Below are 19,021 nucleotides of genomic sequence, written 5' to 3' on the forward strand. Positions count from 1 at the left end.
ATGGATTATGATTAAATGAGATTGAGAGAAAGGAAAGGAAGTGCAATAACTTGAGGGAGCTCACAGTAATACAGAGAAATAGAATTATGAGCTCAAGCCTGAAGCAACATATGCAAACAACTATATTGAAGGAAACACAAATTAACTCAGCCCTGTTACATAATGAGGAATAGAGGCCAGAGTCTGGTTTTGTAATGGGATAAGGTAGGATGGGGTCAGCTTACAGCAAAGATGTTCACCTGAGGAAATGTGGATATACCAGTGTTGCACTGGGGTAGGCACAGTAAGTAGTCTCTCAAAACCAGGTTACAGTCCAGCAGGTTTATTTGGTAGCACGAGTTTTTGGAGCACCACTTCATCAGGTGAGAGTGGACTCACCTGATGAAGGGATAGCATTCAAAGCTTGTACTACCAAATAAACCTGTTGGACTGTAACCTGGTTTTGAGAGACTTCTTACAGCACCTAGAGAAAAGTATAGTGCACAAAGAGGCAATTTGAATTAATGTACAACTCAAGCCATTTTAATGGGAATAAAGAGCCTGGAAACATGCAGAATTGATGGAGGGATTGGGGGGGGGGGGTAACAAAATTGCAAATCACCATAATATTCAGACATGAGAGAAGCTGTTTACAGTGGGACAAGTGAATTTCTGACTATAAACTAGAGCACAGGCATAATTCAGACAGGAGCAGCAAGTTAAACAGTTTCTTTAAAATGTAAGCAATGCAATTGCAGATCATCAACACAGCAACTGAAGTGTATTCTAGTACAAAAAAATCTTTAAGTTCAGGGATTTGGAAGCCATGTTTGAACAAAGATGAAACGAAAGAACAAAGTCAGGTGGTGGCTTTAAACTAATATCACCTAGCAGGACAAGGGTAGCAGATGCATGGGAACACCAGAATGTTAAGTGGTAGACTGTAGCATTGTGCCTTATTTATAATACTTTGCATTCTTGTGCATGAAGTTGGAAAATCAGAAGCACAAATTCAAACAGAAGGATCTATCACCTAGACAGAAAATTGCCTTCACCAGAGCAAGCCTGAACACAATATTCATAGCTATAAAATTTCAGCAATGTTAAGAGAACAAAAAAAAGGATTACAGTAATTACAGCAACTAAAGGTTTATTTGGTATCTCAAACAGGTTGAATGGTGTTCTGTCTGGTTTCATATTCAAACGGAGGCAGAGTTTTGATAAAGATTCACATTAGGAATTTAATTAAGGCCAGAAAATATCCCTTTCCACTGTGATGTTGCTCAGGCTTGATGGACTAACTGGTCTTTTGCTGCCTGTCAAATACATATGTACAATCTAAAATAATGTCCAATGTCCAGATACATTTACTGTGTATCATCTGTGACTTATGCTTTTGATGTGATTGCATGATGCAAATATTAAAGATAATAAACCCTTTGGGTACTTAACATTTTTATGCCCCTTGTGATGAATTGTGCCAAACCTTCTGGTCTCCAAATTGAGAAATTGCCAGTCCAGGAGTCTGACTGGTGGTAGGTCTAAATAGCAAACAGCCACAACAGAGTGATTAGCAAAAGGAGAAGACCAATGGGAAGTTAAAAAGCCACAGTGATTGTTCTGGCTCTTCAGGGGGCTCTCAAAATCAGCCATGACAGAGTGTGGTGTGCCTAGCCTTATAGCAAGCAATGGGAATAAAACAGATCAATATTGAGAGAAAATAAAGGGCAGTGAGAAATAGAGATTTGAGCATCATGTACATGAATCATTCATTAAAAACTATAGTGGCCAAGTACAAAAAGTAATGAATAAAGCTTTATTCTCATGCAGGAATGCTGAGGGAAGTTTTGTTTCTGTTATACAGATGCTTGATTCACTCCATTCGGAGTAAAAGCAAATTATTGCAGATGCTGGAATCTGAAACCAAAAGAGAAAAGACTGGAAAATCTCAGCAGGTATGGCAGCATCTGTAAGGAGAGAAAAGAGTTGATGTTGAGTCCAGATGACCCTTTGTCAAAGACTGCCAGATCTGCTGAGATTTTCCAGTCTTTTCTCTTTTGTTTCCATTTGGTACTACATTCATATTGAAACACCACCAGAAGGATATATTGGGTTTGGAGTGGGTACAATACAGATTCACCAGAATTATAACTGGGCTAAATGGATTATACTGTATTACAAGGACGGGTTGTATAAACTTAGCTCATTTTTCCTTGAATAGAGAAGATTATTTAAATGATTAGATAGGGCAGGATCCAGGACAACCTTGAAATTAATTAGGTCATTTGGACAAATACTTATTCATGCAAAGCATAGTGGAAATACAGAACTGTCCCTAGCAAGACAGGTTTGAAGAGTCGATGGAAAATTTCAAAGCTGAAATCAATACATAAGGTTAAAAAAAACTATTGGGGCTAAAGGACCTGATGGGTTGCACCCTAGAATATTAAATGAAGTACAGAAATAGTGGATATACTTGCAGTAATCTTCCAAGAATTCTTTAATTCTGGAAAAGTCTCAGAGATTGGAGAACTGCTAACATAACACCCTTATTCAAACATGTGTCATACATAATGTAATCAACCAAAATCAGCATGGTTTCATCAAGATTCATTAGCTGGTCATCGATGTTTGTGGGAGCTTGTTGTGTGCAAAATGGTTGCTGTGTTTCCTATCTCAGAGCAGTGAAAAAGTACTCAATTGGTTGTAAAGCACTTTGGGATGCCTGGAAAGTGCTACTTAAACGCAAGTCTGAGTTGCTAGAATGGGACTTGCGTCCAGCACTCTGACTCCATAAGAGTTACCAACTGACTCATGGCTGACATCCAATCACATTTTTTAAGAAGTTCAAAAAGTAATATTTTAATATATATTTTATTAAATTTCAGTTATCTCTTTGTCTAAGCACAATACAGGACTCTGTATGGAGACCACAATGTTCAGACTCTAATAGAAATCCCAAACTCTACATGGTTACTGTATTTTACAATCTGGACTCACCCATTTTTATACAGGAATTGTAAATTGAGACTATGTACAAAGAATTATCTTCATATTTCAAATAAAAGCATTTTCAAAGTTAAAAGCTTGGGGCAAAAGTAAAATAGATTTAAATGTGGGAAGAAACAAACATATTTGTCACTTCTTTTCAAACTAAACACAGCCCTGAACAGACGATTTTAGAAATCCAAAATGAAAGGCTCAATTTACCACAAATTTTTCACACAAAATGTAGAGCAAGAAATTGCTTTGCCTGCCCTCCTGCTGTCAGATCCCTGGAATCATTCTGATATTCACCAAGAAAAAGACCCAGCAATGATTACTGAGATCACTAATAGAGCATTGCATGTTTCTGTTTTATTAGCTTGTCAAGTAGCTGCAGTACTCTGTATAGAGAAAAGGGGCTGGAGGTGGAATCTCCCTGGATCATATGAACGGGGAATACAGAAGGGTTGGTCTCCCTGGAAAGGGAGTTATGCACTCAGATCTACTTTTGTTCAACAGATTCTCATCAGCATTTCTGCCACTTGGGACAGGCAAAGAAAGATAGTCTCAATCTGGATTGAACAACAGAATGCAGATGAGTGTTGGGTAAAGTGATTGTACTTACAAACTGAGGATGAGGCTGTAATAGTAAAATACCTGTTTTATGATATATTTGTTACTCCTGCTCCTCAAAGTGTCTGATATTTGTTATGAAGCAGTGAATCTCCCTCCATACCAACCTGATGTTGGTTAGCAGATTCATACTCGCCTTCAATCACTTTTCCATTTTTGCAGATCTCACATCACTCTATCATGAGATGCCAAACAATATCATGGAAATGGCACAGGATGATGCACAAATGAATAGTGCATAATAGTCCATTCATGCCAGGATCTGAGTGTCAATCTTGCCTTGTCTATCCTCTTAGCTTCCTCTACCAATCATAAATTAAATGGGTTTCCACAATCCAGTACCAGTTGGATATAATCCACAACAGAGCTAAAACCAAAATATAATTCCCCAATAGCCAGTGTGGAAAATGGAAATGTGATACAAAGGTGGTTTGTGAATGGTGGGCAATATCTGAAGCTGAGAATTCCTGTCATAGAGAATAAACATTACTTTGTATGGAAGCTACACTGTATCTACCCTAAGAGTGTTTGATGTGACAGTACAGTAACAGCTTTATTTTGTATCTAATCCATGATGGACCTGGGAATTTTAACTGGAAAGAAACGAAGGAAGCTTTACACTACACCCAATCTTTGTTATAATTGATCTGGCATGGGCTTAATGATGTACTGGAGTGAAATATGTTCTCTTCGCTTGTCAAGACACTTCATTTGAAAACACCTTGATTTAAAAGTAGGTGACATTATTTTGCAAAAATACAAAGGTGAAACTTGAGATCCAATCTCAATGCTGGCGACTCAGTGCAAACTTACAATAAACATGTTGATCTGCAAAAACCTGCAGTAAGGAGCAGTGCCAGCCCCGAGTGACCCACAGTAATCTAAAGAGGCTGCATAGGTGGGGTTGATACTGAAACTCCTCTAACATTACTTAGACCCCCATCATTCATTGAAGTCTCTAATTTTATGGAGAGACAAATCCTGGTGAATTTTGGTTAGAAAAAGGGTAATAAACTGAATGCTGGAAATATACATTAGCTCTGAATCTACCTCTGGGGCAGCCTTATATGGGTGATACTTGTGGAAGGAGGATATTCCATTTGATTAATACATATATTTTTTACACTCAAATGTAAAAGTTCAAACAGCAAACTGCTCTGAAATTAGTTTGAGCAGATCTTGCCCCCCGCCCCCTCAAATCCTTCCAAAGTATCCCAAGGCTGTCAGTTTTTTTGATTGACAATTACAGGCAGAACAATGTGCTCCCAGCAGGAATGTGGCTCAGACAAGAAAAAACATGAACGGCAGCTGGAAGAGGGCATGGTGTGAACTGGGAGCCAGAAATGGAGTGTGGTTGCCCCATGTGCAAGCTTGCCCAAGGCACCATTTTTCCTATGGCTGGCTGCATCTATCTCAAAGATACAGATGAATGCTTCAGGACCATACCATTAACTGGACAGACCTGTGGGCATCTTCAACATGTTCTGTTTCTATCCTGGTGCATTCTACATGAAACAACCAATGCGGCCTGAAACAAGGCTAGGGAGGCAGCCACTTAAGCCAATGATGCTGTGATCTATTAACTGGGAGTGAAGTGTCACTTTCATTCACTTTACCATACCTTTCACTTCCCTTAATGAAGTACTCCTTAATTGAGAAACAGATTTCACTCTCAGATTATTCAGCTCTTTCAGCCTGCAGAAGCCATTTGGACAATGATATTGAGAACATCAGGCATAATCAGTCCCTTTTCAGAACATGATGTGTCTTTGCCATCATATTCAGCCATGTTTTAAGGGTGGTGTGTTGCCCACAACAAAACCAGTACATGCACATCTCAGACCTTGTAGAATCTGAAACTTTAAGGCCCCAGCAAAATATCACTCAGGTCTCTTTCATGATTAGTCTGGGCCTTCTTGAAACTGCAAATGTTAGCAGTTAACAGCTGAAAATGCACGTATGTAACAAAATTTGACTTGGGATCTGACAGCACAGGGTCTAAAGGCAACATTACAGAATTTAGGACACTGTAAAACAGGACAATGAGACAGAACAGGCGTGGGCTGCAAAATTTACAGAAACTGTTCAAAACAGTCAAAGGCAAAGTGCGATTTGGACAGAGTGAACAAATGACAGCAAGAGAGCATGAGCTTGTGAAATAGATTCTAGTTTCAATATTCCTAAATTGGCAACCACAATATTCACACTAAACAACAGGATAAGATGCCTTAACAGTTTGCAGTTGGAAACCATATATTTAAACAGCCTGGACAGATCTGAATGCAATCTCAACCTCTCAGTCAGTGTCACAGGAGGAAATGATCAATGGTTTCATTCAATGTCAGCCAAAGATATAACTAAGATTATACTTGTTGAGTTACAGCATAGAGATGATTACCTTTTGACCGCCCCACTCTGAATTCTAAATCTAGTGACAGTCTGCTTTCTGCTGCTTTAGCACCCTTCAGCTGTCCAAGGCTGAACAGACATGCTTATTAAGCCCTAATTGCCGTGTGTTGGTGATGGACACAGAGAGAGACCCTTCAGTGTACCACTGGCTCATTGACATTTTTTTTTCAAATAGATAGCAAATACATGTGGATACACAACAATTTGTAAATATCATTCAACCTGTACACTGATATCTAGGAAGCTATTGCATAAATAGAACAAGGATTAAACTATGTACAGCTGTACATCACTAACAGCAGAATCAAAGCTACAACACTGTTAAAATAATTTCACAGCTGCGTTGTTTCTGTGCAGTTGCCCATGAGAGCTGGAAGCCCCTCCCCTCCCAGCTGCTCCTCCTTCCCCTCCTCTCTCAACATGACCTAAGAGAAGGTGAGTGAGAGTGAGCAGTTTGGGAAAGGTATCGGTCAGCCCAGCCCCATTGCATACAACCATCACAGCTGCCTCTGTAAACACAGTGAACATATACCATCTGCCAAGCTCTGCCCCTTATTGCATAATATAGAACTAAGCACACAAACACATCCCTCATCGTCCTACTGCTGCCCTTGGTTTCAAGAGCTCTAGTAACTTTAAAGGAACATTAATACTCTCATTGAGAGCTGCTCGGTGAACAACCACCCACAACCTTGTACCTTTAACCCTCTTTTGTTCACAAGTGCAAGCAGCTGCAGTTTTCCCTCAACAAAACTGACCACAGATAATTGCAGCAGTACTGACCCATCGAAAAATCAGACCTGAGCAAAAATTATTCCCACATCAATTTGTAAACAGCAGGCTGTCCCTATTTTGTTAGCCTATATTTTCTGAAAATTATTCGGTTCAAGGTGAGAGCCTTTATACATTCCCCTTTCTGAAGATGGCTTGGTTCTCTCTTGGAGACTGCTGTCCCACACCATTCAATGCCTTCATTACTAATGTAGCTTGGTCATCCTGCTGCCTTGCACTGATTCTGTACTAACATCACACAATGAGGAGAGTGCAGAGGTTACAAACAGCAGTTATAAGACATTTCACAAGGTCTCTTATAAAGGCAGTTGAAATGACTGACCGTCAATCCTCATCCTTTCTCCAAGGACAGGCAACTAACCCAATAGATTTGAATTAAGCTTTGCTGGATCTTTTAAACTATTTTGATGAAAAAGTTGTTTTAGGCTGTGGTATTTGGGCAATGAGTTGCTGATCTAGAATATCAACTCTAGTCTCAGGCGTTTGGCCACAAAAGGTCTACTGAAAATGGCAACAGAATTAAACACACAAATTAGTTTGGGGACAAGAGCAGAGGAAACCGTGTATGAAGGGCCCTGAGCAAGAAAGGGTTTAAAGGTTTAACTTCTGCTTAGATTCATTCTAACTTACAACCTTCTTCCATGGTATGTGCATCAAGCTCTCTCTCTTGCCCCCCAACAACTCTTTGAGCATTTGCTGCTTCTTAAATGGAAGATTACCAACAAATGCACAAGTACACCAATACTGGATATGGACAGCAAGACCATCCTCCCTCATTTCTTCTGGACTCTGTAATTGAATGGCTGAGAAATCACAAGTTTCCATAACATTCTGGTTCTTGTGGTTTTGAAACACCAGTTGTTGTCCGTTAGTGACAGAGATCCAGGTGATGAGCTCTATACCCAGAAGTACATGGGCAATGCCTGCAATACAAACGCTCACGCATCAGACAAGCAGCTCTGTATTTTATCAATCCACTGCTGGGCACTCTGGCTGTCTTGGGCACAGAAGTTGTAAACTCTTTTTGTTGTCTTCAGCTACAAGGTAAAATAATCAACAGTCAGTTTTGGTTAGCACACAGCCCATTATTGTGACATTTGAGATTTGTAGGATTACTGATAGAGACTCACATCAAAGAAGGCTTTGTCTTCGATGTTTTTGGGGGCTCCCAATGCTGCTGTTCCCAGAGTGACAGACTCCACCTCTGTGAGATCCACAATCCCTTTCACGTCGGTGTCTGATTTGCTGTCATAATATCTCAACTGTAAAAGATAGCACAAGAATTCTAGAACATTCCCAGTCAAGCAGCACAGAAATGCATCTAGTCTTTGTATGACACCATCTCTGTTGAATCTCCGGAAACACATACCACACCCAAGTGAGCTGTGGTTGGGGCAGGCATTCTTCATCTGGACTGGGTTTCCAGAATCTGTATATGCTCTGTTCGTGATCAGAACTCCCAATCACCTGACGAAAGGAGCAGCACTCCGAAAGTTAGTGGCGTTTGCTACCAAATAAACCTGTTGGACTTTAACCTGGTGTTGTGAGACTTCTTACTTTGTTTCCAGAATCTTACACAGGGAGAGGCCATTCATCCCACTATGTCTGTGTTGACTCTTCAAAAGACCTGTTCAATTTGGTCCCATTATCCAGCCTTTCCCCATTACCCTGAGAAATTAGACTTCAAGTTTACCAGCCCAATCTTTAAAGTTCTTACCAAAACCAATTCCATCAGCCTTTCAATTTGTTCATTCCAGATCTTCCTGATCAGCTGTATGAGGAAACTCTCATTCTTCCCCTGTTTCATTTACCAATTATTTTAAATCAATGATCTTTTGTTATTGACCGTCCAATTGAAAGTTTCTCCCTAATTGCTCCAAGGATGGAGTGAGTCACTGACACTGTGAAACAAGACTGAACATAGTTACCTGATGTTTGGTTTTATCAAGTACGAACCAACGGGGTTTCCAGGCTTTCAGTAGAGCGCCCCTCTTATAAAGGATTCCCTCGTATGATCTGGAAACACAATACACATGAGCCCAGAAAAGAATACCAATAGAAATAGTGCATTCATGGAATAGTTAGTGATCCAAGACAGTTAACTCTCTCGGCAACAGTCTTTCTTTCATCTTGTCATGCTGTTATCACTACCTTGCTGTACAAACTGTACAAAGACGAGGCTGAAGCATTTGCAATCACCTTCAGCCAGAAGTGTCGAATGTATAAACCCTTTCGGCCTCCTCCTGAGGTACCCAGCATCACAGATACCAGTCTTCAGCCAATTCGATTCAAAGAGAAGAACAAAACAGCACAGGAAACAGGCCCTTCGGCCCTCCAAGTCTGCGCCGCTCATTGGTCCAACTAGACCATTCGTTTCTATCCCTCCATTCCCAGTCTGTTCATGTGGCTATCCAGTTAAGTCTTAAACAATCCGAATGTGTCCGCCTCCACCACCCTGCTTGGTAGTGCATTCCAGGCCCCCACCACCCTTGGTGTGAAATACGTCCCTCTGATATGAGTTAAACCTCGACCCCCTCATCTTGAACCTGTGACCCCTCGTGTTCGTCACCTCTGACCTGGGAAAAAGCTTCCCACTGTTCACCCCATCTATGCCCTTCATAATTTTATACACCTCTATTAGGTCTTCCCTCATTCTCCGTCTTTCCAGGGAGAACAACCCCAGTTTACCCAATCTCTCCTCATAGGCAACATCCTGGTAAATCTTTTCTGTACTCTCTCCAAAGCTTCCATGTCCCTCTGGTAGTGTGGAAACTAGAACTGGACACAGTACTCCAAATGTGGCCTGACTAACGTTCTATACAGCTGTAACATCAGACGCCAATTTTTATACTCTATGCCCTGTCCTATAAAGGCAAGTATGCCATATGCCTTCTTCACCTGTTATGCCACCTTCAAGGATCTGTGGGCTCGCATACCCAGGTCCCTCTGTGTGTCTATACTCTTGATGGTTCTGCCATTTATTGTACAGCTCCCCGCTACATTAGTTCTACCAAAATGCATCACGTCGCATTTATCTGGATTAAATTCCATCTGCCATTTCTCCGCCCAATTTTCCAGCCTATATCCTGCTGTACTCTCTGACAATGTTCATCGCTATCTGCAAGTCCAGTCATCTTTGTGTCATCCGCAAACTTACTGATCACAGCAGTTACACCTTCTTCCAAATCAGTTATATATATCACAAATAGCAGAAGTCCCAGTACAGAGCCCTGCGGAACACCACTGGTCACAGACCTCCAGCCAGAAAAAGACCCTTCCATTGACACCCTCTGTCTTCTGTGGCCGTTCCGTGTTACATCAAGAAATGGCTAAAGACACTGAATATTGCAAAGAGTATGCACCCTGACAATACTCCAGCAATAGTACTGAAGGTATATGCTTCAGAAATAGTCATGACCCTAGCCAAGCTGTTCCAGAACAGCAAAACATGAGCATCTACCTAGCAATTTGGAAAATTGGCCAGATATGTCCTGTCCAAAAAAAAATGGAAAATCTAACCTGGCCAATTACTGCCCCATCAGTCTACACTCAATCATCAGCAAGTAATGGAAGGGTTTTGATAGTGCTATTAAGTGACACTTACTCAGCAATAACCTGCTGATAGGCACTCAGTTTGAGTTCTGCCAGGACCACTCAGCTCCTGATCTCATTACAGTCTTAGTCCAAACAGGGACAAAAGAACTGAAGTCAAGAGGTGAGGCAAGAGTGAGTGCCCTTAGCATCAAGGCAGCATTTGACCAAATGTGGCATCAAGGAGCCCTAGCACAACTGCAGTCAATGGGAATTGGCGGAAACCTCTCCATTGGTTGGAGTCATACCAAGCACAAAGGAAGATCGTTGTGATTGTTGGAAGTGAGGCATCTCAGTTCCAGGACATCACTGCAGGAGGTCCTCAGGTTATTGTCCTAGGCCCAACCATCTTCAGCTACTACATCAATGACCTTCCCTCTCTAAGATCAGAAGTGAGGGACGTTCGCTGATGATTGCACAAAGTACAGCACCATTCACAACTTCTCAAATATTGAAGCATGTAGGCATGGACTACATTCAGACTTGAGCAAATAACTGGCAAGTAACATTTGTGCTACACAAGTGCAAGCAATGACTATCTTCAATCTAGCAATTTTCCCTTGACATTCAATGGCATTGCCATTGCTAAATCCCCAACTATCAACATCCTGTGAGTTACCATTGACCAGAAAATTAACTGAACCAGCCATATAAATACTGCAACTACAAGAGGTCAGAGGTTGGAACCTCTCTGGTGTGGAACTCACCTCCTAGCTCCCTAAAACCTAGTCACCATTTACAAGGCTCAAGTCAGAAGTGTGATGGAGCAGCCCCCACTTGCCTGGATGAGTGCAACTCCAACTATTCTCAAGAAGCTCAATGTCATTCAGAGCAAAACAATCCACATGATTGGAGCCGCTTCCACCACCTTCAGCATTCACTCTCTCCACCATTAATGTAAAGTAGTAGCAATGAGTAGGATCTATTTGACAATACCATCCAAACCTACAATCTCCACCTCCTAGGACAAGGAATGCATATGCATGGGAAAACCACCACCTGGAAATTCCCCTCAAAGTCATAAACCATCCTGACTTGGAACCATCTGGCTGTTCCTTCACTGTCACTGGGTCAAAATCCAGGAACTCCTTCCTAACAGCACTCTGGGTGTAACTACACAAGGTGAACTGAAACAGCTCAAGGCGGCAACTCATCACCACCTTCTCGAGGGTAATTAGGGATGGGCAATAAATGCTGGCTTAGCCATTGACATCCATATTTGATCAAAGTTTAAGATATCTGATAGTGTAGACACAGATAAACTACTTTTGTTTGTTGGGAAATCTAGGACTAGAGGGCATAGCATAAAAATTAAGAGACAGATCTTTTGGGGATGAGTTAAGATAAACTAGTAGGACGCTAGAAATTTGGAACTATTTTCTGCAAAAAGCAGTTGATGTCAGGTTCTTTACTAGTTTTGAATCTGATTGAAACATTTTTTTTCTAACTGAAGGTATTAGGATATAGGGAAATAATGGGTATATGGAGTGAGGTCATAGGCCAGCTATGATCTCACTGACCAGCAAGCAGGTTTGCAAGGTTAAATGGCCTACTTGCATTGTTCCAATGCTAAGGTACCTCTTTCTTGCATCAGCAATGGTGCAATCAAAACTGGACAAGTGTGCAAACAGATTTCTGAGGAGCCTAACGTTCTATTTTCAACATCCATTAATGGATAAACACTATTTTGTTTGGCTGGGATGTATCAATTGCTGAAATATCTCTTGCCCTACAGATAATCAGAGATTGGAGAAGTAACATGGCAACACCACAGTTTTCTTAGCAATAATTTAAACATTGTATAAATATTTATGTCACTCAGTGAAAGACTTCAACAACTTAGCAAGAGTCCGAAGTGTCAAAACACAGTCCCAGCATAGAGTTTCACGCTTCCTTTTACGATAGTCCTCTTGTAGAGTGTCATCCTGTTTCCTCCAAGTCCTAGCTTGCAGTTATTCCTTCTTTCTTGCAGTTCTAGTGTGGAGTTATTCCTTACCTGTGTTCACTTTCTGATGTCTGAAATTGGCTGTACAAGGTGCTTGTACTCTTTCGTCCCATGACACCACTGGAGGGAGTGGAGGTTGTGCTACTATCTGTGTCCAGACTCAGATTCAAAGTGGACCCAACTGCTGCCTCATGCAGATAAACACACTGTGACCTTCGATGGTGTGACAGGCTTGAGGATATCAGCAGGGAACTTGAAGACAAGTGCTGCACAAATAAGAAATAAGGAAGTCAGGAGCGATACGGCCACAAAAAACTGTCATTGGGCTTCACTCCTTGTATATTGTGTAATGATCAGCTCCTGACTTTCATCTGTATCACACTGTGTAACAGGCTATGCTGTGACCTTCAACTGAAAATGATTGGCTACTTCTGGAGTCCTGCAAGGTTATGATGATTGGCAAGACAATGAGAATTACTTTCCTCTTTGGCTGGCATTACCCAGTTACAGACATGTGTCTGTTTAACCCATTTTAATTTAAGTTTTCCTCCAGTTTTAGCTGTTAGCTATACTTCAGTTTGAGCACTTTCTCTTGCAGCCAGAGGTTTGAGCACATAAGTGTCACTGACATTGCACTGTCAGACAGTCAGAAGTGAGTGATGCAGTGTCAGAGAGTCAGCAGTGAGAGAGGGTCAACAACGAGGGTGCGCTGCCACATCATAGCGTCAGCAGCCAGGGAATGCTACAGGGTCGGAGTGTCGGGATGAGGGAGGGTTACTGTGTCGTTGAGTCAGCAGCATGAGAGGGTTGTAGAGTCCAAGAGTCAGCAGCGAGGAAATGTTGCAGAATCAGAGGGTCAGTCGTGAGAGAGTTCTGATGTGTAGTAGTCAGTAGCAGATGAGAGCTGCAATGTGAGGGAGTTAGTGGCGAGAGAGTGCTACACTGCTGATGGGTCAGTAGCCTGAGCATGCTGCATTGCCAGACAGCCAGCAGTGAGGGGATCTTGCACTGCATGGGTGGCAGTACCAAGGCAGCACTATCTTGTCAGAGGAGCAGTGCATAGCTAGCACTGCACTCTGAAGAGGTTACTTCTGAGAGAATTCTGCAAAGTTTGAATTATTTCTTTTGGATGAAATTTTGTGCTCCATCTGCTTTATCAGGTGGATGTAAAAAGATCCTTTGGCATTACTTTGAAACAGCACTGGTCTCCAGTGTTATGCCAAAATTCATTCCTTGACCAGCATCATTAACTCAGATAACCTGGCCATACATCTCATTATGTGGGATGCCGGTGTTGGACTGGGGCGAACACAGTAAGAAGTCTCACAACACCAGGTTAAATTGGTAGCAAAAGCCTCTAGTTTTCGGGGCGCTGCTCCTTTGTCAAGTGGGAGTTCTGTTCACAAGCAGGGCATAGAAAGACATATGTCTTTATATGCCCTGTTCGTGAACAGAACTCCCACGTCTTTCTTTCTATGCCCTGTTTGTGAACAGAACTCCCACTTATCTGACGAAGGAGCAGTGCTCTGAAAGCTAGTGGCTTTTGCTACCAAATAAACCTGTTGGACTTTAACCTGGTGTTGAGAGACTTCTTACTGCATTCATCTCATTGCCGTTTGTGGAAATTTGTTCACAAATTAGCAGCTGCACTTCCTACATTATAAGCATGACTAAATATCTTAAGTACTTCATTCGCTGTAAAGGCCTTTGGGATGTCCTACGGTCACAAGGAGTCTTTTTGGCTCTGTACTCTTTGGAATGTTGCTCTCATGAGGGCAGTTACTCTAATCCCTCATAAATTTAAAGAAAGCCCATGACAAAGTTAAGATTCTACTTTCAGGCTGGACTGCATTATTCTCAAACTTGATCTGAAATTCTATCATGGTACAATCACTCTCCCACAGGGACCCTTTACTACAAGATTATGAATTAATCCTGACTCTCTGCACAATACTAGATCTGGAAGAGTCTGTTCCCTATTAAACTCCTCAACATATTGTTCTAGACGCGCACTGGCCTTTTGTGCACAACTGCCATTGACCACTATGCAAGGTGAGCTAGTACCTCCACAGTCCTGCCTTCCATTGTTTAATGCTCAAATACAACTCAAATATATCAAATCACAATAGCTCACCATCACTTTAAGGTCAACTATGGACAGGCAATAAAGGCAGTTCACGTGCTGAAGCCCAAGTGCTGACCTACCTTACTCTCCTGTTTGCTCTCTGTCCGTTGGGTTGTTTTGATCTTGTCCCAAGTCTCCTTCCATTTGTCTGGCACTTGACCCAGCTCCGACTCCAGCGACTGCATCTCCTGTTGGACACAACAGTGATCAGATTCATGACCCAAGCACGCACCCCTTCCCATTGTCAGACACAACAACAACAGATTAGATTCACAGACTAGTCCAACCCAAACTGTTGGATACAAGGATAGGTGATCATGTTCACAGCCTCCTGAGCCCAGAACACTGTCAGACGTGAGGAAAGCTGATTTGATTGAAAGTCAGCTGTGGGCTGATCTTCAAATACTGTCCACATTTCAGATCTGGGTTGACGCTCAGGCACAGACTCTACCTCCAACAATTTACTGATAGCATCTGGCTCTGTCTTGTTTCTGTTGTCATAGCAGGGCCAGACAATCTTGCGCTGAGTCTGAGGAGCCAAAGTATCTGCTCTTTCCCCATCATCCACTTGTTCTCGTCGACCATATACCAGCTCCCAGTCATATGGTGGTCCTTCAGAAAGTGTCTCGTGTGTGTAATAATCCCACACCTTCAGGTTGGAAATGTTACCATATGGCCTCAGAACCTAAAGTTTAATGGAGGATAATGTAAGTGGGATTTAGAAATCATAAATGCAATTAGACCAATAGTTCATTAAGTTATATAAACACAGGAACAGGAGTAAGCTATTTAGTTTCTCAAGCCTGTTCTGGCATTCAGTCAGATTGTTGTGGAACTGAGACCTAACTCCACATACTTGCCTTTGCCCCTGCATCCTTTAAAACCTTTGGTTGAAAGAAGTCAATTGATCTAAAATGTAAAATTTCCTGACCCAGAATCAATTGCCTTTTGCAGAAGTGAGTTCCAAACAATGTGAGTGAGAGTGTGTGTATATATGTATATATTTAGATTGGCTAGGAGGGAGTTGAAGAGTGAGTTAAGAAGGGCTAAAAGAGGACATGAGAAGACTTTGGCAGATAGGATTAAGGAGAATCCTAAGGCGTTCTATAGGTATGTCAAGAACAGAAGGTTGGTTAGGGCAAGATTAGGGCCAGTTACAGACAGTAGAGGGAAATTGTGTGGGGAACTGGAAGAGATTGGTGAGGCATTGAACCAATATTTCTCTTCGGTGTTCACGCAGGGGGACATGAATATAGCTGAGGAGGACACTGGGTTGCAGGGGTGTAAAATAGACAGTATTGCAGTTGATAAGGGGGATGTGCTAGATATTCTAGAGGGTTTGAAAATAGATAAGTCCCCTGGTCCGGATGGGATTTACCCTAGGATTCTCTGGGAGGCAAGAGAGGCGATTGCAGAGCCTCTGGCTCTGATCTTCAGGTCGTCGTTGGTCTCTGGTATAGTACCGGAGGACTGGAGGATAGCGAATGTTGTCCCATCGTTTAAGAAGGGGAACAGAGACTTCCCCGGGAATTATAGACCGGTGAGTCTTACTTCTGTTGTGGGCAAGGTTTTAGAAAGAATTATTAGGGATAGGATTTATAGTTATTTGGAGAGTAATGAATTGATTGGAGATAGTCAGCACAGTTTTGTAGCGGGTAGGTCGTGCCTTACTAACCTTATTGACTTTTTTGAGAAAGTGACCAAAGAGGTGGATGGGGGTAAGGCAGTTGACGTGGTATATATGGATTTTAGTAAGGCGTTTGATAAGGTTCACCATGGTGGGCTTCTGCAGAAAATGCAGATGTATGGGGTTGAGGGTGGTCTAGGAAATTGGATCAGGAATTGGCTAGCAGATAGGAGACAGAGGGTGGTGGTTGATGGTAAGTATTCGTCATGGAGTTCGGTTACAAGTGGTGTGCCTCAGGGATCTGTTTTGGGGCCACTGCTGTTTGTAATTTTTATTAATGATCTGGATGAAGGTATAGCTGGGTGGATTAGTAAATTTGCTGATGACACCAAAGTCGGAAGTGTGGTAGATTGTGAGGAAGGGTGTCATAGTTTGCAGGGAGACTTGGACAGGTTGCAGAGCTGGGCTGAGAGGTGGCGGATGGAGTTTAATGCGGAGAAGTGTGAGGTGATTCACTTTGGTAGGAATAACAGATGTGTTGAGTATAGGGCTAACGGTAGGACTTTGAATAGTGTGGATGAACAGAGGGATCTAGGTGTATGTGTACATAGATCCCTGAAAGTTGGGAATCAAGTAGATAAGGTTGTTAAGAAGGCATACAGTGTCTTGGCGTTTATTGGTAGGGGGATTGAATTTAGGAGTCGCAGCGTCATGTTGCAACTGTACACAACTCTGGTGCGGCCGCACATGGAGTACTGTGTGCAGTTCTGGCCCCCACATTACAGGAAGGATGTGGAGGCTTTGGAGAGGGTGCAGAGGAGGTTTACCAGGATGTTGCCTGGTATGGAGGGGAGGTCCTATGAGGAGAGACTGAGGGATTTGGGGTTGTTTTCACTAGAAAGAAGGCGGCTAAGAGGGGATCTTATTGAAACATATAAGATGATTAGAGGTTTAGATAGGGTGGATAGTGATAGCCTTTTTCCTCGGATGGAGAAAGCTAGCACGAGGGGGCATGGCTTTAAATTAAGGGGGGGGTAGTTATAGGACGGATGTCAGGGGTAGGTTCTTTACCCAGAGGGTGGTGAGGGATTGGAATGCCCTGCCTGCTGCGGTTGTAAATGAGCCTAGTTTGGGGGCGTTTAAGAGATCCATGGATAGGTTTATGGACGAAAAGGGATTGGTTTAGATTAGTGGGTCATTGTCTTTTTTTAACTGGTCGGCGCAACATCGTGGGCCGAAGGGCCTGTTCTGCGCTGTAATGTTCTATGTTCTATGTATAAAAGAAAGTCTTATAATTTCATTTTGAAAGGCTTTGAAATTTAACCTTCGGAATCCACGTATCACTTGGATAAATCTGTACTACACTCCATCCAACACTAACACATCTATCCAGAATGGAACACAATACTCTGAGCATGGTCTAACAAAGGATTTATATAACTGTAGCATGACTTCTAACCTTTTGTGTTCTGGTCCTCTAGATATAAAGGCCAGCGTTGCATAAACTTTTTATTTTTTTTATATACTTGTCCAAGACAAGTTAATGATCTACTTCCATGGAGATAGTCAATAAATCAACAATGGGGTTACAAAAGCACTAAGAATCTTGTTGTACAATGAAATCCTCCACCTCCACAGCAAATAGGCAGGAGCTCCTCCTCACCTCTCCATCCTCGGGTGCATACAGGTAATTGAAGAAGACTGGAGTTTTCTTATTGAGCCGGTCAATGTAGTCCCACACAGACTTGTATGCATGTTGGTTCTTCCTCTCTCCTTTCTCTTCATACATCAGTCCTGTGGGATACACACACAACTCAAAGTACACTGCAAAAGGGCATCTGGATCACTATTACACATGGTGACAAAATAACTGAAGAGGGACTGAGTGGATCAGACTCTGCACTTTCACCACTGAATGATAGAGGCATTTAGCTTAATTCCACTCTCCTACCTGCTTATCTCTGGGACCTAGGTTTAAATCCAGTCCCAGACAGAGGGGGATGAAGGACTCCAGGATCTGTGCTACAGGGGATTGTACGTCGTCCTTTCATCTCAGATTGAGTTTGAAAAAAGTTGTGTAGGATTCAGTAAGAAAAAATTAAACTTGTTTTTTAAATCTCATTCTGCCAAAAAAGGAAATCTCACCATTACTTCATTTGCGATCTTGCCAAGACAACAGAATTCCTTCAGCATAACAGCTTGCATCAAGTTGGAATGGGACAGGAAGGAATAGGAATGATGTTTCTGGCAACATCAACATGGTGACAGAAGCAGGGATCTGACTAATTGGTGTAGTTTGACACTGCTCCTCAAAAGAAAGTAAATCACAGCAGTTCTCTCATACCCACTATCGCTCTCTTCCACACAATCACCAAACCTACATGAGTCCACACCCTTCAACAAACCCACAAACTTACCCAGTCCCTTTACCAGTGCACTCATACATCACACAAACAAGAAACAATTGATTGTGGTTTTACCAAATTCAATCCTTTCATGGTCAGAGTCCAGCAGGAAGGTTCGGAAGCGGTTGGACACATAATGATATGCCAGGAATTTCAGATAGTGCATACTAAACTCAAACTCCATTGGGAACTGCAAATGGATCTGAAGAGGACAGAATAGAACAGGTAAGAAATTAAACAAGGGAACAATGGGCAAAAACTGAACAAACAACCACTTCCTGGTGGCAATGGCTAGTTCCTACAGGATCAGGACTCTATTACTCACTGACTGGCAACATGGCCATTACAAAGAGGTAGTCCCACAAACAGCCTTGCTCTACTTCCTCGGTAAAGAGTGGTAAAGGTTGGGGGGAGCTCCCAACAACTTTTAGAATAAGGGGTTTCCCATTTAAGATAGAGGAGTGGAGAATTGTTCTTCTATGAGGGTTATTAGCCTTAGGACTTCTGTATCCCAGAGAGCAGTGAAGAAT

At 42.2% G+C, this 19,021-nt stretch overlaps 1 protein-coding gene across 4 annotated transcripts in view; it reads right to left on the minus strand.

Annotated features, from left to right (window-relative positions):
- Positions 1-2,837: 2,837 nt before the first annotated feature.
- Positions 2,838-19,021, minus strand: part of sbf1 (SET binding factor 1) — a 161,204-nt gene continuing 145,020 nt past the window's right edge. For all 4 annotated transcript variants that reach the window (XM_080207513.1, XM_080207514.1, XM_080207512.1 and 1 more), the window contains 8 exons: positions 18,567-18,693; positions 17,750-17,880; positions 14,911-15,144; positions 14,540-14,647; positions 12,386-12,600; positions 8,727-8,814; positions 7,929-8,060; positions 2,838-7,835 (listed from right to left, as the gene is read on the minus strand). In XM_080207513.1, the coding sequence (XP_080063639.1) occupies positions 7,737-7,835; positions 7,929-8,060; positions 8,727-8,814; positions 12,386-12,600; positions 14,540-14,647; positions 14,911-15,144; positions 17,750-17,880; positions 18,567-18,693 (1,134 nt within the window). In that variant the 3' untranslated portion in view covers positions 2,838-7,736. The remainder of the gene's footprint in view (positions 7,836-7,928; positions 8,061-8,726; positions 8,815-12,385; positions 12,601-14,539; positions 14,648-14,910; positions 15,145-17,749; positions 17,881-18,566; positions 18,694-19,021) is intronic.

The sequence above is a fragment of the Carcharhinus amblyrhynchos genome, chromosome 19 (genome assembly GCF_965287045.1).
Source record: "Carcharhinus amblyrhynchos chromosome 19, sCarAmb.v2.hapA, whole genome shotgun sequence".
Classification (NCBI taxonomy): Eukaryota; Metazoa; Chordata; class Chondrichthyes; order Carcharhiniformes; family Carcharhinidae; genus Carcharhinus; species Carcharhinus amblyrhynchos.